Genomic DNA, 23,232 nt, shown 5'->3' on the forward strand with positions numbered 1-23,232 from the left:
TTTCGTATAGGATAGCTTATGTAAATTCAACAACATTGTATTTTTTTTTTTTTTTTAACAATAACTGTAGAAAAAGTTTTTACTACGTTTTAAAGAGACATTAAGACCAAAACCCATATAATTTTAACCGGAGATAAAACGAAATGAGGGGTAGGGCTTGTCGTTTTGTAAAAGTCTGTATCGTTTGAAGTGTTGTATGAGCAGTCTGAGTCTGTTCAGAGTAAGCTCAGAGTAAACACACGGCAGCACACAAAAGCTCGAATGAGATCTCACTATAGACCAGGTGAGCTGCGGGAGCGCGTCACGGCTGAGTGACAGATTCATTTGAATGGTTTCGCCCTGAAGCTGCGTTCGCCCCGCCCCTTTCGAAGTTTCGTGCAGCCAATCATGTGTGTCCAACCCCCCCACCCCAATCATCGGGCTGAGAAGTCACGCTGCTGGAGCGAAAGGGGAAAGCTATCCACTTACAAAGACACCCGATATCACTCGCATGGCGCACGGGTAACCTGATCAGCTTGGGCAGAAACGAGGCGGGGTGACGGACTAAAGGAATCTGAGGTGAAGAATAAAAACAATGTCTATTTCCTCTAGTGAAGTGACAGTGGCAGGCGACATCAAAAAGGAAAATGTGAAGTACACGGAGACTCTTGAGAGCTCCACGGACAGTCGGGGGCACGTCAAACTCCTGACTCTTGACACTCCGGTGGCCGCCGGGATGCTCGTCGGGCAGCAGCAGCAGACCTGTCCACTGGAGCGCAAGATGCCCACTATGGACTCTTTGTCTGCGCACACTTCACCCGCAACTACCGCGAGCTCTTTGGCTTTTTCACCGGAGCAAGTTGCGTGTGTTTGCGAAGCGCTTCAGCAGGGGGGCAACGTGGATCGACTCGCCCGGTTCCTGTGGTCTCTCCCGCAGAGCGACTTATTGCGCGGTAATGAGAGTATCCTCCGCGCTCAGGCGCTGGTGGCCTTCCACCAGGCGCGCTACCAGGAGCTTTACAGCATCTTGGAGAGCCACAGCTTCAGCCCCTCGAGCCACTCTGCCCTGCAGGACTTATGGTACAAAGCCCGGTACACGGAGGCGGAGAAGGCCCGCGGTAGACCGCTGGGCGCAGTGGATAAATATCGCCTGCGACGAAAGTTTCCCCTGCCCCGGACCATCTGGGATGGAGAGGAGACGGTGTACTGCTTCAAAGAGCGCTCCAGGAACGCGCTGAAGGAACTCTATAAGCAGAACCGGTACCCGTCCCCGGCCGAGAAGAGGAATCTGGCCAAGATCACAGGACTGTCCCTGACGCAGGTTAGCAACTGGTTCAAAAACAGGAGACAGAGAGACAGAAACCCGTCAGAGGCGCAGTCCAAAAGGTGAGCAAGACACAATTTTTCAATGAATGAATGAACACTCAAGGAATTTAACAAGAACTTTATTCAGTTATATTGGCAAGACTATTGAGATATAGTTAAAGCAAAGTTTTTGAGAGATCAAGATCCCCCTTTTGGCATTTCATGGTTAAAAAAAAAGTTTCTGCTTGCTTGTGGATTGTCACAGCTTTTGGGTTGTTACCAGTGCTTTTGAATTTAGGTGCATTTACGGTAGATTTAAATATTTTATTTATTCACAATGATGTTAAATCAGAAGAAAACATCGACATTTTGAAATTGAAAAGCCAGTTTCTAAAGGACATTATCCAAAAGTGTGCGTAAAATGTATTGCGTGAGTCACCACCGCGTGTGTTTATTTTTGAGTGAGTAGCTACTCGGGATCCATTGACGCGTAAGGTTTGCCCCACCACATAAATCACTCTGAACTATTTACTTTTCTTTTTAGCCAGAGGGGATAGGAAAACCTCCTCTTCAGCACTCAATTTTAACACACTCACACACATGCACTGGAAATACAGGATTCACTTTAATGTTTAAAACTCTTTGTGAACAAAGCTCCAGCGCACCTGGTGGAGGTGACCTTACACACATACATACTTTTTTTTCCATTCACAGAAAACTGATGTCACACGCTGCTTAAAGCATTTGTAAGCAATCGTATATATTTATCACGTGAATGAGGCAAATTTATTTACAGCTGGACTAGACTCCTCGGCCAACATTTCAACAAAAGAAAAACACTAAATAGTTCCTCTGAATAATCAACAGTTCATGTCTTTACATGTGTTTTTGCTAATATCAGTCAGAAAATGCACGCATTTGTTTTTATAGAGGAGATCTTAAATGCCTCATTCATTCATTTATCTTGTGGATTTTCTGTAATGCCACATGTGGGGGTGTGGCAAATGTGATATTAATAGGCCACGTCAGGCGTTTTCAACCTTTACAGATTCAGGGACCCCATTTAGAGTCTCAGCCAGGAATTTAGATAGCATTTTATTATTAATATTATTGGCAAACATTATTATAGTGTTTAATAGATCACCAATGTTTAAAATTTGCATTTAAATATAAAGAATGTTTGAAAGTCCAATATATTGTATAGCCTATATCTAAACCTTGGGCGTTTCATAATTTAGCATTACTGAAATATGTTTTTAAACGGAAAACAAGGAATGGACCAGAACGCACTGGTCTCGAGGCGAGGTTAAATTTATTTTTAAACGCGACGCAACAAGCAAAGACGCTTGTGAGACAGACAGAACCGCGTCTTGTGTAAGCTCCCAACCACGTAATGACGTTATCACTAAAAATAATAATTGGCAAAATCTTTTGTCTGGATGTGAAGAGGAACACATGAGCGTTGTGGAAGTCCTGTCGGAGTCACACAGCTGCTGCAGTCATTCATTAAACGCGCCCTTCTCTCTCAACTATACGAATTTATGTTTGAACAGCTGAAGTCACTGTGAAATATCGCCTTCAGCGCGCAGTGGAGGAATCGCGCTGTATCGGACTTTAAAATATCAGCTAAATTTAACCTCTCGTTATGGCGGACCCTCCCCGTTTTAGCGAAGGACACTGTGAACATAAAGCTGACCATTTGTGAAGTCATGCTGTGATTGCGGGTTTGTGTCGCCAAATGGTGTGCGTGCGTGCGTGCGTGCGTAAAAGAGTCTGTAGTAGGCCTATAGACAGGATTACTCCTGACATGCGAAGTCTGTGATCTAGGGGGTCCCGCGGTGTGAAGTGGATACTCACCTCCTCCCCATTTGTCTATGCGCGCTCCCGTCTCCATCTTCCTGCAGCTGCGTCAATCCGCGCTCATGTACAGTTCAAAGAGTGAAAAGTTGGTTCATAATACAACATTCAGCCTTTCATTCTCAAAGTACTTTATTGGTGTGCGTGTTTTGCATACAATATTGCCAAACGCATCAACAGTATACAATAATAAAACCATCTTTCATCTTCTCTTTCACACAGTTTAGAAATATAGAATTAGAATTTTTCCCAAGTATTTCTCTCTTGTCTTTTAAAATATATAATTGTCACAGTGAGCACATGTTTTTTTTTTGTGTGTCTGTGATATAGAAATATATATATACACTCACCGGCCACTTTATTAGGTACCCCATGCTAGTAACGGGTTGGACCCCCTTTTGCCTTCAGAACTGCCTCAATTCTTCGTGGCATAGATTCAACAAGGTGCTGGAAGCATTCCTCAGGGAGTTTGGTCCATATTGACATGATGGCATCACACAGTTGCCGCAGATTTGTCGGCTGCACATCCATGATGCGAATCTCCCGTTCCACCACATCCCAAAGATGCTCTATTGGGTTGAGATCTGGTGACTGTGGAGGCCATTTTAGTACAGTGAACTCATTGTCATGTTCAAGAAACCAATTTGAAATGATTAGAGCTTTGTGACATGGTGGAAGTAGCCATCAGAGGATGGGTACATGGTGGCCATAAAGGGATGGACATGGTCAGAAACAATGCTCAGGTAGGCCGTGGCATTTAAACGATGCCCAATTGGCACTAAGGGGCCTAAAGTGTGCCAGGAAAACATCCCCCACACCATTACACCACCACCACCAGCCTGCACAGTGGTAACAAGGCATGATGGTTCCATGTTCTCATTCTGTTTACGCCAAATTCTGACTCTAACATCTGAATGTCTCAACAGAAATCGAGACTCATCAGACCAGGCAACATTTTTCCAGTCTTCAACTGTTCAATTTTGGTGAGCTCTTGCAAATTGTAGCCTCTTTTTCCTATTTGTAGTGGAGATGAGTGGTACCCGGTGGAGTCTTCTGCTGTTGTAGCCCATCCGCCTCAAGGTTGTGCGTGTTGTGGCTTCACAAATGCTTTGCTGCATACCTCGGTTGTAACGAGTGGTTATTTCAGTCACTGTTGCCCTTCTATCAGCTCGAACCAGTCTGGCCATTCTCCTCTGACCTCTGGCATCAACAAGGCATTTCCGCCCACAGAACTGCCGCTCACTGGATGTTTTTTCTTTTTCGGACCATTCTCTGTAAACCCTAGAGATGGTTGTGCGTGAAAATCCCAGTAGATTAGCAGTTTCTGAAATACTCAGACCAGCCCTTCTGGCACCAACAATCATGCCACGTTCAAAGTCACTCAAATCACCTTTCTTCCCCATACTGATGCTCGGTTTGAACTGCAGGAGATTGTCTTGACCATGTCTACATGCCTAAATGCACTGAGTTGCCGCCATGTGATTGGCTGCTTAGAAATTAAGTGTTAACGAGCAGTTGGACAGGTGTACCTAATAAAGTGGCCGGTGAGTGTATATATATATATATATATATATATATATATATATATATATTAGGGCTGTCAAATGATTAATCACGATTAATCACATCCAAAATAAAAGTTTTTTTTACATAATATATGTGGGTGCACTGTGTATAATTATTTTGTATATATATAAATACACACACATGCATGTATATTTAAGAAAAAATATTATTTATATATAAAATATCTATATTTATATATAATATAAATTATATATAAATCTATATACAGTATATACATGAAAATATTTCTTAAATATATACAAGCATGTGTGTGTATTTATATATATATAATAATTATACACAGTGCACCCACATATATTATGTAAAAAAAAACTTTTATTTTGGATGTGATTAATCACGATTAATCATTTGACAGCCCTAATATATATATATATATATATATATATATATATATATTATGTAGGGCCTGATACCATTACAATTTGCTTTGAATTCCCAGTGGCGCAAGTATGCATTTTTTTTCTTGCTTTTATGATTTAGTTGATTTTTTTGAAAACTGGAATCTGTCCCAGAAAGCAACAGTGTCTGCCCACATCCGGCCCACATCTGGTACACCTGGATTCCACACGGCCCAGATGTGGGCCGGATCTGGCCCGACACTATGTTGCTGCCTGGGATCCCTCTCGGTTTTATTTATGTAATGTCCAAGCATTTTCATTTCAGCTGTGTGCAATAAAAAAATTGTGCAAAATAATAAAATAAAAGTGTAGCGATGGAGACTCAAAGGTTCACTGATGGGTTCACTGATGTCCTTCATATCTCTGTCTTTCACTCTCTCTCTCAGTGAGTCAGATGGAAATCACAGTACGGAGGATGAGAGCAGTAAAGGTCAGGAGTCTTTGTCCCCGTGTCCGATGTCGACCTGTTCTGATGGGGCGGTGGGTAATACAGTTGTGCCTCTCTGCCCTGGAGCTCCGGAGGCCGGGGTTATCGTCCAGCAGGTTGGAGACAGCAGGAACTCATCGTCCGTCATCTTTAATGGAGTCTCGGTCAACACACCCACCTCTGTTTTTCACAACGGCACCCCTTCCTTTCTCTCCACCACAGGACATGTACTCTTCAGTGGCATGAACTTGGGACTCCAGTCCCTGGCCTGCAGGTCAGTGGCAGATGTGGAGATGGATGGTGCAGGACAGGATAAAAGGGTAACAGCAGACCCTGCTCTGGCGTACCCCTCATTTCACTGCAGTGTGAATGGGACAGACGTAGAGGTGAAAGCAGAGGATGTTAGGCAGGATGTGTCAGTTCAGGACCAGACAACGTCCATTAACTCGGCGTTCACTGTCACCTCGTCCGATGGCTTGCAGCTTGAAGGTTACAACTTGGTTTCTGAAGGCAACGGGACCTCGCTGCTTAGCAACAAGATGGTACTTCCTCCCTTGCAGCTCCCATCATCTTCTTCACCCTCATCAGTTACACATGGTGAGTGAGCCTCATCAAACATCATCAAAGATTAGGCTACATCATGCCTTTGAGTAGGATGAGAAGGCCACAAGTCTTGTTTGTGTTTGTTAAGAAGGTCAAAGACGTGATGTTTATTTTGTTGTTTCCTGCAACTCAACAATGACGTTAATACACCGCTCTTATGATGAGTTTTAATTTTTGTATTAAATAATATTGAATTATTAAAAATTTAATTCACTTTGATCATTGTTTGAGGGCATAATGTCAAAAATGTCAGGCTGATACATTATCCTGATATTAGAAGGAAAATCTTCAGTAAAAGAACGCAATTCTTGAAAAGGAAACCTAAGTGGCATAATCTTCTATCATTTTTTCTTTTTATCAGAAAATAGAAATATGTTTGGGGCCGGTAAGATTTTAACATGTTTTGAAGAAGGCTTTGTTTTTGAAAAACAGCAATATTGTGAAATATTATTACAATATAAAATATAAAAAAATTATATTTTAAAATGTAATTTATTCCTGTGATGGCAAAGCTGAATTTCCAGGATCATTACTGCAGTCTTCAGTGTCACATGATCCTTCAGAAATCATTCTAATATGCTGATTTGCTTCTCAAGAAACATTTCTTATCATTATCAATTTAGAAAACATTTGTGCTGCTTAATACATTTTTAGGATCCTTTGATGAATGGAAAGTTCAAAAGACTTTTTTGAACATTATAGTTTTTACTGTCACATATAATCAATTTAATGTATCCAAGTCACATAATCTGACCCTTTATGGCAAGGCAAGGTCGTAAAACGTCATGATTTTTCCCTTTTCTTTATCATGGAACTGAATAATATATCCTTAATATTTGTATACCACCGAAAAGGTTGAAGAGCTTTATCCTTTCTCTGCACTTCTGTCATCTGTCAGGCGTTGTTGATGGCAGATCTCCTGCTCATGCCTCTCTGTGTCACCTCGGGGTGGAGGAGCAGGACAGGCTTCAGCTGACCTCTCTCGAGCCCAGCACGGCACTCTACGGCCTGGCCAGCGTACACACACTGTCTGCTGTAAAGAAGGAACCTTTAGAGACTCCTGGTGGATACCTTTACCACCTGGGTTACTCCCCCACCTCACTTAACACCAGCATGACAACGAGCCAGCAAGACTACACTACTCTCACAGTAAGCTCACCATTACTCACCCAAACGGACCTTACCGGCCAGTTCAGAGGTCATGATGCCCAGATGACCTCGAGCCTAAATGGAGACTTCCTATGTGCGGTTTCAGAGAGAGGGAAGGGAGAAGAGGAAAAACAACTGACAAAACTAAAAACAGTCCATATAGAGGAAGAAATGACTGACCTTTGAACTTAAGAGGAGAAGGAGGTAAAATACTTTTTACTGAAATCACAACATTATTTTGGATTGTTGATTGAGGTTTTTTTTTTATGTTTTCAGCCTCTAAATGTTTTGTTGTTTTTTAATGTAAGTATTAAATTATTTTGGTACATCTATGTCACTTGGTTTGACCCCAGTTTGGTTTGGAGAACCTATGCAAAGTCATATCTAAAGAATACAGTTTTTGAAAGTGTTTGTTTTTTGTTGTTTTCCTCTTTTATCGCTCTTTCCTCACACAGTTACTTTTTTCAGCTATACTAAATCATTAGTTATGTATAACAGGGGTTTTCAAACAAGAGAGTGCTAGGGGTCCATGGAAAAGTTTACAGAAAAATATAGTGTAAAAAATAAATAAATAAAATAAAATGATAACACTTTATAATAAGGGACATTAGTTAATGTATTAACTAACATTAACTAACAATGAGCAATCCATTTGTTACTGTATTTGTTCATCTTTGTTACGTTTCATTGTTTATTCATGTTAGTTCACAGTGCATTAACTAATCTTAACAAGATTTTAATAAAGTATTAGTAAATGTTGACATAAACAAAGATTAATAAATGCTGTATACGTGCAGTTCATTATTAGTTCATGTTAACTAATGTAGTTAACTAATGTTTCTAACAAAAAAAATGGTGGCTAGAACATAATAGAAACATAATAACATAATAGAAAATAAATATTTTTCAGAAAATATATAAAACATTATTTAATATTAAAATATTATTATAGAAATTTGGTAGCTTTATACATAGCTGATTTGTTTATATTAGTAATGGGGTCCCTTTCCAAGGGAATTAATGTTTGGAATGATCCATGGTTTCAAAACTTTTGAAAATCCCTGGTACATAAAATAATAATATTTTTTCAAATTCCCTCCATATCCCTTCTAGCAATTATTTCATACTGTTTTAAGAGTGTATTTTTGAGCTACAGGTAGCAGACAGCTCTTATTTTCTCTCTGTCGCTCCGTCTATCTCTTTTCCTCCTACAGTGGGGAGTGTGTGGACATATGTGTGTTTTATGAGAGTCACCTGCTAGTTTCTGCCAAGAAGAGTTGAGGTTAGCAGACAGGTGGACGTCTGGTCATGTGACATCTGAGTCGAACCTTAAAGGTCACCTCACTACGGAAACACACACGCACAGACACACTTTATTCCCATGCAGATTAGAAACACAAAATCTGTGACAATCTTCGTGGCATTGTCATGGTCATTACATTGACTGCATCTTCCAATTACAATAATAATATGCAAATAATATGCACTGTAGATATCAATAGAAAATCCACAATGTTTGCTTATGCAAATTAAGGGATGAGTCAGAATGGTTGGTAATTGACAGCTTGCCACAGATGTTGGGTGTTATCAGTACACAAAATATACTTGATTCGAGCCTGCGATACGGGTAACTTTTGATTAAACTCATCATCTAGGTTTTACAATGAACCATCATTGCAAGCAGATCATGTGAATTTGTCTTCAAACTGAATGTCACCTAAAAAGCAATAACAATTTGAAAAATGAAAAAAAAAATCAAGATTTTCATTTAGATATCAAACAAAGCAAAAAAAAAAGTCTAAATAGATGTCAGCACAGGACATTGCAGCACAGTTGTAAATGTGAAAAAAATGTGAATATGATTGTCAGAATGCATATGTTTGTCAGAATGTTTGTGTGGACGAGTGCATCTAGTTTTTGCTTTTGAGTTTGTTCTTTGTGCCTTCCTGCTTTCTCAAGGTCAACGCTTGGTTGGTCTTCAGGTTGCCATTTATTTTTAATTTTTTTGTTATTGGTGCTGGTTTGACATCTGCAGTATTTAACTCCATGACTAAAGCTATGCAGCCGTTCTGGGACTTTTAGAAATCAGAGATGGAGAATGAAAAGTCTTCTACAGAAATTAAAAATATATAGATGTGAAATGAGCTAATGTACGGCTAATGTAAATGTATGAGCAAAAAGCAAAACAGCATTGTGAATATTATTTTAGCATGAACAAAAATGTTAGAGTTATAATGTATTTTTCTAAAAAAAAAAAAAAAAAAAATATTAAAAAAAAATTATCCATTAAATATTTATACTGGAAAAACAGCCTCACCCGAGTGATTTCATTCATGACTGTGAGAGATCTTGTAAACTCTCAACGTAGATTTGTTTGTGTTCCCATGTTATGTCGTCTACAGTGGATGTTAAATATTCAGACCGACAGGAAACATGCAAATAAAAAGATTTAAGTAGCCAGGGAGGGGAGGTGAAGCAGAGACCTGATACAGAAAGGCCAGGCCGGGTGCTGGAAAATCAGCGGTGATCGTTTGCACATGCCTGGTGGTCTGGAGCTTGTTAGCAAGCTGCTCTTGCCTCAGACTCCTAAATTCAAATAAACAGGAGGGGGATTTCTGGAGGCCTTGTCGCCTCCTGTTAGGGGGGTCCAGACGGAGGTAGAGAAACAGACAGAGAAATTGTCTCTGATTTGTAAATGACTGTTACAGATGGCACTTACGGCCATTGTGTGGATCTCAAATGCATTGTTGCAGGTTTAAAACCACATAAACTCAAGCTACCCAGCCGAACAATTTTCGACACCAAAGCTTTTCCCTGAAACTTTGTTCGGATGCCAAACAAATCTGAATATACCATCATCCCAGTAGTATTGCTGGGACTCTTTCTCGCAGAGGAGGGGAAAACAAGACAGGACAAAAGGGCGAGTGAGATAATTGGAACAGATTGTATGAGGAGAAGAAATAGGAGCATTGTCACCTGTTCCCCAACAGCCTAGGTGACCCTGTTGCCATGAGAGATGGCCAGGTATCAGATAACACCAGCTCCAACAATGAACGCAGTCGGAGAGAAGAGTTTTTTGTGAGTTGGGAGCTCAATGGTTTTATGCCATATTTTGGCATTAACAACTTGCAAAGAAAAAAGTGATTGTGATCGAAACTACTCAAACTACCTCACACTGACCATCAATGAGAAGCAGTAATAAAAAAAAATTATGAACCTCTCAAACTTAGCCTTATTAAAAACTATGACCTCTCACCTTTGGGGGTTTCAGAAAGAGGGGGGACTTAACCCTGAATAGCAAACAGAGCTGGATTTGTAACCTGAACCTCCCCCCACGCCCCCACTAATGAGAGGTGAAAGGGCACACGCTGCTCCTCAGCTGTCTCATACCTGCGTGTGTGTGTGTAAGAGAGAGAATTATATGAACCAGACCAATAAGTGTGAATGTGTAAATGTAAATGCAGAGTGCCAGATATACTTGCTGACGAGGGAATGTGAATAGCAACCATTTCCCCTCAGTTTGAAGTCTAAAGCTGAGCAGATCAGGTCTGGCTGATGTGCATAAACGCAATTAAACTCATACAAGTTGAACCTGAACTACAACTAACTGCTTATAAGCCTGAATAATATCAAATCGTGTCATCAAACTTGCATTCTTTGCCTTTAGGGATATGAGTCTGTCATCCTGTCATTCATCTTTACTGACCTTTGACCTCTGCAGCCTTGCACAATTTCTTTGGTATGCCTGCATAGAGAGAGAGAGAGAGAGAGAGAGAGAGAGAGAGAGAGAGAGAGAGAGAGAGAGAGAGAGAGAGAGAGAGAGAGAGAGAGAGAGAGAGAGAGAGAGAGAGAGAGAGAGAGAGAGAGAGAGAGAGAGAGGGAAGGAGAGGTAAATTTTTCATGCATACAGCACACGTTTTGTGCAGTATCAGGCCACTAGTACTTTTCGGATATTGCTAAACTTGTGTTTCTGCAAACAGCTGTGGGCTGCTACAATTCAAAAAGATGCAATTGTCTTAAAATAAAACAAAGTATGTGGTATGTCATCAGTTAGATAGAAAGAAAGGTGATTGAATGGCACGTATTATTAAGAGGATAAGCATAAGGATTTCAGTGAAACATGCACACACACACACACACACAGACAGGGGTTAATCTGTGCCCCTGGTGAAATTGGACCACAGAGTGAGAGAGCACAACTGTTTTTTTCATTACTTCTTCTGACAGCCCACACACACCACTTTGTAAGAGTGCAGGACAGACATTATTCTTGAATTCATTCAATGAGTTTTACCTTGTTGTTCCAGATTCTGAGCTGAAATCTCATCTGCAGTGTGAATAGAAGAACATAAAAACAAGACACACACACACTGTAATATATATATATATATATATATATATATATATATATATATATATATATATATATATATATATATATATATATATATATATATATATATATATATATATTCATGATTTGTTATCACTTTTTTTTTGTCAAAACAACTTAGATAATTCATGTGGTTCAGACAACATAATATTTGGAGTTGCTGTTGATTAAACCAATGTCCTTCGTTGTTTTAACTAAAAAAAATTATTTTAATGAACTTTAAATTTTAAGGCAACCAGGTTACTTGCTTTTTCTAAGTGAAAACCAACAATCCCTTACAGTGACAAACTAAGCAAAAAATATGATGTAAAGTACTATATATATATATATATATATATAAAGTAGGCTACATGAAATAGATCATAAATATTTAACAGAAGGCATTTCATCACTGTTTATTTATGGCAAAAACAGAAAGATGTCACTGGCTGGCGCCCTCTTCCTGTAGTACGAAATATGACACTTTGAGTTTGGAGATTGCCATGGATGTATTTGGATTTATTGTGCAAGTAATATATTGTTTTTCTCCTTTAAGATGTATTGGTATTGAGCCTGTTTAAATAAAATATGCCATCATAAAACAATTCCCATTACGTTTGATGAATATGTCTAATTATTTTCTGTGTAAATACACAAATATATTTCGTGTTTAGTTTCAAATATGTCATCTTCTCAATCTCATCACCGGATTGCTTTTTAGAATCCTCAAATGACTAAAAAAGAAAGAAAGTTACATTCTCTCCATCGCAATGCACTGTAAACACAATGTAATCAACACGATGTGCTTTACATCAAGGACCACAATGGAAGCAAGTTTTTTTTTTTTTTTTTTACTTTATTGTGTTATCCTTGACAAATGAGTGTAGGCTATTTTTCACTATTAATTTGTCTAAGAAATCAAATCAAATCAAATCAAAGAAAATCTTGCCGTTTCTGCATTTAACTTATTCTATTATATTTATATTCTATTCTAATCATTTCAATCTCATTTTAATTTTTCAGCTTGATTGACCATTAATTAAATCCAAATTGGTCGAAACTAATTTTACTTTTAAAAAATTAAAGGAAGCAACGACACTCTTTTTGATTAGGTAATATTTTCGTGTATATCCAAATCAGAAACAATCAAAGTATTCAAATAATTTTAGTTCAGACTAACTTATGTGAAAGAATAATTAGAATATGCTATTTTTTAACGTTTTTGACGTTCTACATGACAAATCAAGTCAATATGGGCCTATATAGTATGACTTTGTTGCATAATTACAGTCGGTTATTCGCCCCTGCATCTCAGGCATGCAGACAAAACAAATGCAAATGTTTAAAATGCATTCAACAATGCAAGTGTTATTGAAAAAAATCCTGCTGTTTAAAACGAATTAAAATAAAAAGCTCCATTATCTGATCAATATTCCTTTAACTGATAATACGCAATAGTACTGGATTGTTCTTCCCCCCTCAACCGGCTGCAACAACGTCTAATTAGCGGTGGATTCTCCTCCGCTCAGTCTTTCATTTACACCTCACAGAAAACTCATAAACACACACTCAGTGAAAAGAAAACAGTTTACACCTTCACAGTGGTGGAGCACGGACTACTAAACATGAAATATGGTGACATTTATGTTGCACTTATTAGGATGTTTTGTGCGTGTGTGTGTGTGTGAGCGCGCCCCCTCACCCTGTATCATCACAACTCAATGGCAACGTCGGGGCCGCGCTGTGCGCCCTGAGCGCGCGCGCTTCTGTTAGTCCATAACATCTTGAAATGATCATGAACTGAGAGCGGGCACGACGCCGTCCTGGGGGCTGGTAGAGGATCTGGTGTGATGGAGGGGGTGCATTGTGCTGGACATACCGTAACCTGAGCAGAGAAGCCATCGACCCACGTACAGTTCAGGACAGAGCCAAGGAGACCGTTTTAGACAGCATTTATGCACAAATTTAGACATTTTAGAATATATTTATGCACATAGAATTATATTGATCACACTTCACATTACTGTGCATTTACAAAAATAATTAATATTTACTTAATCTAGGTGTATAATTCGTGATTAATTTAAACAAAGTGTGATGTTATAAAAACTATGCAATATGTATGTGTTTTGTTTTATTCAAAGACTCAGGAGCTCAGATGAAGAATTTATTTACAATTCTGATTCCCATAGAATTAGAAGTAGATTATTCTAAAATGCAGTTAACATCTGCTTGCTGAGTAAACTGTTCAAAGGCATTAAAAACCATTAAGAAAAAAAAGAGGGGGCGGATAACGCCCAGGTTCGACTGAACACGAATGATTGTTTTCACAGGTGTTAAGGGGGCCAATTAAAGATTACACAGATACTAATTAGCATTAGGGGATATTTAAAGTCCAAAATCCTCACAACGTTCTAAAATGTATAGAAAAAAAGTAATATAAAAAAATAATAAACAGCCTCAGGCGGACCAGCTGGATTTCCCGGTGTCATGTTACGGATATCTTGAGAGATAAAGAGCTGTGACCGGGAGACTAAGAGCTCGTCAAGCTCACAAGTTATTCGCTAATGGATCGGTATAGTGTTACAGACCCACCTTACAAAACCACACAGACCAAATGCTTCAACGACGGGGTATTTTATTTTCAACTAAATATAATTATTAAAAAAATAAAACACAATATGCACTGATACAAAAAGTTTCTTTAATAGATAGGCCTAATAGATTCGGGAAAGGTGTTAGTGTTCTTGAATTAAAAGAAGAGATAAAAGAAGTTCTAGGTGTTTCATTGGACGTTCTGCAGGCCAGTATATGGTCCTTTAAATCACATACACGGTTTTTAAAATAAATCCTAACTTTGTAACCTATAGGTTTTTATATGGCATCAATCTGAATAGGCCTAACTTTTATTAGTTCTGATTGGAACCTTTTTAAGATTTATGTGACATTTTTAAGGCCTTTACAATGGATTAATCAAAGCAATTTATGACTATATATGTTATCAGGAAACACTAATTAAAGTCGAATTCATGTAGCCTATAGATTTAAGACGTTGTATTAAATTCATAATTAAAATAATAAGACTGAGGTCATTCTTTCTCAAGCCCAATGCCTTCAGGAAGTTCAACTGGCAGAAATAATAGGCCTACCTCATATCGTATTTTGACGCATGAAAGACAGAATGCTATGTTATCTCACGTATGAAATTATTTCCATATTTATTAATTATTATAGATATTGCTGCCTTTATCATGTATTAATTAGTAAAACTAAGGCAGGAGTAATGTATTAGAATATCTTTACCTAATTTACGATAACTGAGACTGAATTAAAAAAGAAATTCAGAGATGTATATCTTTTCTGCATCTCCCTTTAAGCATCTTGGACACACTCTTGAATCCATCATCAAACCTTCTGGCCCACTATACAAAATTGATAAGCTATGAAAAGGCCACCCAATTAAGCGCACACATTGCTCTAGTTTTTTGTATAGAATTATAAATTATAGAATTAATCTATAATAGCTAATAACTGAAAATAAGGTATAAGTGCAAACCATATAATTTTATAATTAAAATAATATAAGCCTATCTCTATTCATAGCTATACTGTGATGTCAAGGAAAACAGAAGGCGATGTAAATGCTGCGGATTCAAAGCTGTGGAGGTGCTTGTGATCATTTAATAATTGATTAGTGGCCTATCAACGGTATAATGTGAGTGAGTATGTGCGTGTGCATGTGTGTGTGTGTGTGTGTGTGTGTTCAAGGTCTCCAGTTTCAGGCCTTGACGTCCGCCCTCCGGGGAGGAAACGGAACGGATCTGTAGACGCAGTTCTGCTCTGCCTGCCGGTTCCACAACAGACCGGGGCGAGCCAATCACGGAATGACGCTGTGCTGGGTTTCTCTGTCATATATCCATACGGACAAACCGCATCGGAATCTCACGTGTGCAGCCCAGAGGAGTGACAGTGGTGCCACACAACCGGATAACAGACGGTTATTAATATTGGAGCTGCATCAACAGATAAACGTGGCACGGGGCTTTTTGTCCCGGGGCTCATTGGAGAGGAATACCCACAGAGCCTTGGATTAGGAGGGTATTACTTGGTGGATTCCATCGGGGCGCCATGTCAATCTTGCCCTCTTTCGGCTTTACGCAGGAGCAGGTCGCGTGCGTCTGCGAGGTGCTGCAGCAGGGTGGGAACCTGGAGAGGCTCGGACGTTTCCTCTGGTCCCTGCCAGCCTGCGACCACCTCCACAAGAACGAATCCGTGCTGAAAGCGAAGGCCGTGGTGGCCTTCCACCGGGGAAATTTCCGTGAGCTCTACAAGATATTGGAAAGCCACCAGTACTCCGCGCACAACCACCCGAAGCTGCAGCAGCTGTGGCTGAAGGCTCACTATGTGGAGGCGGAAAAATTGCGCGGCCGCCCGCTGGGCGCTGTGGGCAAATACCGAGTGCGCAGGAAATTCCCTTTGCCCCGTACGATTTGGGACGGCGAAGAGACCAGTTACTGCTTTAAGGAGAAGTCTCGGGGTGTGCTGCGTGAATGGTACACGCACAATCCCTATCCATCTCCAAGGGAGAAGCGGGAGTTGGCGGACGCAACGGGACTGACCACAACACAGGTCAGCAACTGGTTTAAAAACAGGAGGCAAAGAGACCGGGCAGCCGAGGCAAAAGAGAGGTGAGATTTTGATTTTTTAAAAGTAATAATAATAATAAATATATAAACAATAAAATAAATGCTACAGTTTTTTGAGAGTATGCAAACTGAAGTGCATGAACACTTTTTTTTTTATAAAAAGCGAAAAAATAGTTAATTATTGTAGTCACACGCAGTGAGAACAACAATATTTGACAAATGTATAGCCTATATTAAAAAGATAATGTAGTCACTCAAATGTAACCCTAATCATTTAACCCCCAAACTATCTAATTTTATAATTTGTAGAAATATTTTATATTAACACTGTTTTTTTTTTATATTTGGTTAGGATAAAAAAATCTAGTTCTGTTCTAACGAACGAAACAAGAGAAAGGGAAGATATTTTTTTTTCTTATTGTACTGAGAATTTATTTAAGCTCAGATATTCGTATAATTTAATAACATATTTTGAAAGTTTGATTCAGTATAAATATTGATTTGCGTTTTGTAATAGGCCTACTACATTAAGTCTAAAATCGTCTCGAATTCTAGAAAAATTCTAAATCTATGATGACAGTTGTCTTTTTAGACATGTTGACATAAGCGAAGTAGGCCTAACCTACATAAGTGCGTAGCTAAACAATTTTTTAAAAACATAATGCATCAGTTTGTCTTTAGCCGATGTAAGGTGAAACTATTTTGAAACCATAACACTTTGTTAAAGTTTACACTATCTAATAGGCTCATATGTAGCCAAGTTCTAGGCCTATGACATGTCAATTAGGCCCATATAAAATATGTTAAAATGTAATCCAACAGAGAAAACAGCGAGAACAACGGCGTTGGCGGTAAGCAGAGCCAGCGGTCTCCCCTCGACGGAGTGAAGTCGCTGATGTCCAGCTCGGAGGATGAATACTCTCCGCCGCAGAGTCCCGAGCACAACCCCGTGCTCCTCCTGCAGGGGAACATCAACACTCCCGTAGCTCCCGCATACCCAATGCCCGGCCTCGGTGCGCAGCATTCGGTGCACAGCATGCAAGGACATCCGCATCAGATCCATGATTCACTGTTGGGATCTCTAACATCCAGCCTTGTGGATTTAGGATCTTAGGATTTCCCGTTCACATTTTTAAGCGACAAGACTTATAAACATAACCAATATTTACGGCATTACCGCATATTCTTATGACGCAGAGGACGTTTGCTGATATAAACTATTCTGTTGCAAATGATTAGAAAAGGGGGAGTTTTAAAAGAGTTTCTCTGATTTTTCGGAATTTTGAGTTTACTGGAAAAGTGCATTAAATTTGTAAAAACAGCGAGGCCAATATTTAAGAGTATTCTCACTATTGTTGGATGCATAAACTTTTAATAATTTATGATGTTTTAATTAAAGTTAATTTATAGAAATTGTTCTGTATTGGACAGTATTCTAAGAACAGGGATTTTAATGAGAAAGACATTGGCTTTCAAGCATCTGCAACTAAACTATGGATGTGAAAACTGGTTTCGTTCTTATTTTTTGTTATTAAAAACAGCCTAATGTGTATCCACTACATTTACTACATTCTTGTAGTTTTAAAAACAGTAGCTCTCCAACATCAGGTTTTTTTTTTGTTTTTTTTTTATCACATAGGCTATTGTCAAAATCTTCGACACATCATCAACACTTTGAGCATTGTCTTTGAGCGTGTTAATAAAAAAAAAATTAGAAGACGACAATAAATAAGAACAAAGCCTCAAAATAATAAAAATATGTCAATCCACGTGACACGTCCAAGCCGGAAGAGGGCATGGGCGCGTGAAAAATGAGAACGCCTGAAACGTCAACAAGAAAAATTGGCCCTTAAGCAGAGGGGCAGAGAGACGCCAAGGCGCCAGGGTGCGCGCAGGGCCGAGTTTGACTTTTTGACCGTTATTCAGTCAAAAAAACTGGTCAAACACACACGCACACACATTGAGTCACTTTAAGCCTTAACGTTAAGTTTGATAAACATTTATTAGTTCATTACAATGACCGACTTATGACAAAAATGATTGAAAATGAGAGAAAGTATTGCTTTCTTGTAGTTAAGAAGTTAAAATTGTTTTTTGTTAGTTCTGGGCCACTGAGAATTGAAACTATCCTCACGTTCCGCTCTAAAAACCCTACACCCAAAACGCCTCGTCCACCCAAACCACTAGGCTACAAAACAGCGTCGACCCAATTTAAAACAATTGTGAACTTTTTCTTATTCTTCTTTTTGATTAAAAACTATAGCCTACAGACACTGCCAAACAATTTTTAACAAATGGAAAATAACTGAAGATTAAAAAAAAATCTAATTTGTCGCAGATTTGCTGACATTTTTAAGACATAGGCCTAGATGAAAAATGAGCATACATTTGCAGCTCTGGATAGGAAAGCTAAAGTTTCTGGAATATTCTGCTGTGTGATCAGCTCTTTCTGTCTCGCTTACCTCGATAGTCTCTCTCGTGTCAGTGTAAATGCTTGTGAACAGAGAGCGCAGAGAGTTTCCGGGCCCTAATTAGAAACATTCTCCGGGTTTAGAGGGGCTTGATTGCAAAAACGAAGGGGACACCCTTCCAACCTCGAGCCACAGGGTGTTGCACAGCAGAAATTTACCGTTGGAGTTCAATAAAGTCTGTCTGTCTGTCTGTCTGTCTGTCTATCTATCTTAAGAGATTTGAAAGGAATATTTATTAGGCTATTCCCTGTCACTTCTTACAAAACATAAACACAGGTGATTTTTACAAAATATCATATTGTGCCTGTCTGACCTAAATTCAGGAACCCATAGAATTTTTCTTCCAACAATGTCCAATCCTGCCTGAAAGGCTGAAAAATCAGCTGTGGTTTTAATCAACAGTCTAATATTTCGCACAAATAAACATTCCTTATACATCTGCTTTCCTCTTGTTGGAATTTTCTACAAACCAAGACACTGATAAATCCATATACTAAATTTCATTTTTGAATAGCCAATTCTGTTTTTTCTTAACCGATTGATATAGACCACATTTTGGTATCAGAGTAACAGTTTAAAAACACATTCTTAAAAACAGGTTCCAAAAGGGGGTTTTCACCATTTTTAGTTCCAAAAGAACCTTTCAGTGAACAGATTTTAATAATCTAAAGAACCTTTTTCTATAATGACATTTTTGTGCAATAGAAAGGTTCCATGAATGTTAAAGGTTCTGATGCCATTAAAAAAACTTTACTTTTAAGAGTGCTAATCAAACCCTCAACCACATTGTCATTATTAAACATCTTGTTGTTTCAGTCTTCACATTGAAGTTTCTTCACCACATTGAAGGGAAAGCAGAAGCTAAAAAGCATCTTTACACTACACACATCTCAAATGTTTGGTTGAGGTCAATACTTTTTTAATTAAAGGTCAGAATAAAACATGAAAAAAAGTGATATTCTCTGCTCTGGATATAACTAATGAATTTCTGTTCACTGATGTTCTGTTTAAATCATATCTCCAACTGCAAACCATGAAGCAAATAAATGAATATTGGACTAGATCGAGTCAAAAGTGTTGATGTCAAAAGTGTTGTATTCTCTGGCACAGACAAAATGCTGTGAAATGCCTCGGGTGGCAAACCTGAATGTGACAGTCAATCTCACACTCACACACACTGTCTGTCTGTCGGGTAGCTTCACCTGCACAGGTAAGTCACTCAGCCAGAACTCAAGGAAACTGACTCATAAAAGGTTTCGGGGGAGGGGGGCGACACTGAAGGAGCTTTTAAAGTGAGTCTCGGGAGAGCCAGAAGAGGGGGATTCTGTTACCAGTGATGCATTGACCTGACAACACTTCAACCAGCCAGACCCCCGACAAAGACTAACATGTGTTTGTGGGAAAGGGATATGGGTGATACGTCAGTTTTAAAATCCACTTTTCTGAAGGTCACTGAAACTCAAGCAGCCATTTCTCACTTGCACACACACACACACAGAGAGAGAGAGAGAAATATAATATAATGCTTTATTTCTAGTAGCACAGATGTGTCTCTCAAATTAAACAGAAAATAATAATTTAGCTGTTTAGGTTTGAAACAATAAATAGACAAAACAGATAGACAGACGGACGGATGGATGCTAGATAGATAGGTGAATCTTTGAAACAATGCTTGTCAGAAGAAAGAAATAATAATTTTGGCATCTCGTTCAGGCTTGGAAACATTAAGCCAAACTTTCACTCCCCAGAGAGGGAGAGGGAGAGAACAGGATAAAACTCGAGATGGCTCCATTAAAGAAAGAAAAAACTCAGGAAATGAAAACAGAAATATGATAGCTTCCTGTTTTTCATTGGGACTCGGAGCATTCTCCTTTTGGGGTATAATTATTACAATGAGATCAGTGTGATATATTCCAAAACCTTCGACACACATACTACACACCCTCATCTTGTAGTCCAATCCAGGTTTCTCTGGCGTGCTTCTGCTGGCTGACATTCCAGTGGCAGTTTTGTCTCTCTGGATCACAGTGATCTAGATCCACATTGATTATGGAATTCCGGTAAAGCCCTGATATCAGCGGGAGAACTGGACTGACTAAACAAAACAGTTTCCCAGCAGGCATTAGAAAAGGGCTTCTCTTTCTTTTACTTCTTCTTACTAGGCCTATGTGTTTTCAGTCAACTCACTATCTTTTTTTTTTTTACTCTGCTATGTCACACTTCTGTGATTAATTATTTAGCTAGTTATGTAGGCTTACTTACATATTCACTGTCTACTAGTGCATAAATTAAGCATTATCAGCTTTACATACAATATTTCAATGAACAGGTTTCTAAAACAGACATAGCCTATCTAATTTCATGATAAAACAGTAGGGAATTTATAAGCATCCGAAAACACATTTGCCTGTCGGACACATTTTAAATGTCTGCACACTTTGTTTTGCTAACACATTGACTCGGTTGTCTTGACTCATTATCTCATTAGTCTTAGCAGGAGCTTGTAATAACCATAATTACTGTGGCTGCAGGGTTATACCACAATGTCTCTTCTGCCCTCTGGTGGTAATGTTAAGCATAAACCTAGTTCGAATCAGGAAGGCTGGAGTTTGCACTTCTGTTATTCTAAATCACAGCAAATGGGTGAAAACAGCGAATTATACGTTAAAAGACGAATATAAGTTGATCTATAAATTTATAGATAGCTTTAAAATTCTAAAATTAAGAGAGACGGACGGAGAAATTCATGCGACGCGGAAATAATAGGAAAAGACAAATAAGAACAGCAAAGAAAAACAGTCTTAGACATAGGCCTACAAACAATTATAGGAGGTTGTACACACACATTATCTATAAATGATGTGTGTATATCAGTTCTGTAGTAGGCTAACGGCAAAGCTTAGAGATTTTGGAGAATGAAGAGCAGGTATTTGGTATTTGTCTCCCCCTAGCGACCGATTTAAGCTGTTGCATTATAAAACACTTGTCTATGTAAGTGTAAAGCCTACCTGTATAAAGTTCAGATGTAATTTTGTGGTTGTCCTGTAGGAGTTTGTCTCCTCGTGGATATTCCCGAGCACTAGATCGGGGTAAGTTACGAAGGTAAGGTAAGTTTACGAAGGTAAGTTACGAAGCTTTTGAGTTGCCAGAATTGTGCCTATTTCTCTAGATTGATCCAGATTGATTGTCGCTGTAGTAAACATACTCTTATTTTTAGTGGAAGCAATGAGAGGCGGTCACAGTCAAGTAGCTCTAGTGTATTGAGAAGCTGTCAAGGTCCGAGACTAAAGCTTCAGATCGAGCACAATTACTGGCTGACTATCGCTTTTCAATAACCCTCGTGCTAGTTTTCTTCTGACAGCTAGCTTTTATGTGACATTATTTTTTCTGACTGCAAGAGACGACAACATTCTGTCATAATCATTGATTACTTCACCGATTGCCCCTGGAATTCAATTCATATTTGTTTTTACTTTAAGGAGACTTAAAGTTTCCGGTTCTTGTTAGAAGTTGTTACGAGTCCGCGGTCGAAAAGCAGTTTTGTATCTTGGCAAGACAGACGAAAACTCGCTCTCATTATTGATTTGTCTGTAAAGATCAGACTAAAAAATACATCACATCAGACATCACAACACATCATGCTGCACAGCCATTAAGAACTAGCCTGGGAAAACCCAGACAACTTCCGGCAAATTTAGATTTGCTCTGAAAGTTATGCTGCGTTCCAGGCAGTTTTTTGAGCACGTAAATCACGACTTCAAACTACGACTCACGACTTTGTCGCGTTCCAAGCCAGTCACGCCAAACTACCTGAGCGCAAGGAATTGTGGTAGCTATATGTAAACAAACCATTGCTGTTTTGTATGGTTTCGCGGGCTATGTGACGTCAGAGCTCGTAGCTGGGAGTACATCGATCTAGTACGAGTTCACGGGTGGGAAGTCACGGGTTTGACTGCTGTTCCAGTGCACTTTCACGGGTAAGGTTGGAAAAACAAGGGTTACAGGTTGCCTGGAACGCGGCATTAGTCTGGCAAAGAAAGAGCTCATTCAAGCCCATTTCCAATCCGTCGAAATCGAGGCACCAATCAGAAACGTTGGGGCGGGCTTTACACGATGACAACAGCGCTGGGATTTTGAAGCAGATTTTGTAGCCTACATTACAAAGATGGATGCCGCCGTCGAACATCACTCATTCGAATCAGCTATCGCGTGTGTTTTAAGCGATTTGAACGTTTCCTTTTTTGTTAAAAACCGAGCAAAGAACAACACTCGGAGATGTTTCTCCGCCGCTCTGCATACGTCATCTCCTTCATCGCTCTGATTGGTTTTAGGTCTATCCGCTACGTCCGTTGGTGACGCCCCTCTGGAAATGATTTGTCTATGACGCTTTGCCAGACCATAACTCAGTTACAAATGAGAATGGTCTGGTTTTAACCAG

General features: G+C 39.2%; 2 protein-coding genes and 1 long non-coding RNA gene across 3 annotated transcripts; 2 read left to right on the plus strand and 1 right to left on the minus strand.

The window, feature by feature from the left end:
* Window positions 1-369: 369 nt before the first annotated feature.
* On the plus strand, window positions 370-7,714 carry six4a (SIX homeobox 4a). The gene is made up of 3 exons (XM_056233139.1): window positions 370-1,365; window positions 5,513-6,150; window positions 7,055-7,714. Exons 1-3 carry the CDS (start codon window positions 575-577, stop codon window positions 7,489-7,491), a joined length of 1,866 nt encoding a protein of 621 aa, XP_056089114.1. The 5' UTR covers window positions 370-574; the 3' UTR covers window positions 7,492-7,714.
* On the minus strand, window positions 7,055-21,881 carry LOC130069326 (uncharacterized). The gene is made up of 4 exons (XR_008803749.1): window positions 21,803-21,881; window positions 8,560-8,649; window positions 7,326-7,395; window positions 7,055-7,186 (listed from the first exon to the last, which is right to left on the minus strand). It is a non-coding gene; the product is annotated as an uncharacterized LOC130069326 (long non-coding RNA).
* six1a (SIX homeobox 1a) lies at window positions 15,421-17,880 on the plus strand. The gene is made up of 2 exons (XM_056233140.1): window positions 15,421-16,365; window positions 17,146-17,880. Exons 1-2 carry the CDS (start codon window positions 15,806-15,808, stop codon window positions 17,435-17,437), a joined length of 852 nt encoding a protein of 283 aa, XP_056089115.1. The 5' UTR covers window positions 15,421-15,805; the 3' UTR covers window positions 17,438-17,880.
* Window positions 21,882-23,232: the final 1,351 nt, after the last annotated feature.

Source organism: Rhinichthys klamathensis, unplaced genomic scaffold (genome assembly GCF_029890125.1).
Source record: "Rhinichthys klamathensis goyatoka isolate OS25496 unplaced genomic scaffold, OSU_Roscu_1.1 h1tg000360l_1, whole genome shotgun sequence".
Lineage (NCBI taxonomy): Eukaryota > Metazoa > Chordata > Actinopteri > Cypriniformes > Leuciscidae > Rhinichthys > Rhinichthys klamathensis.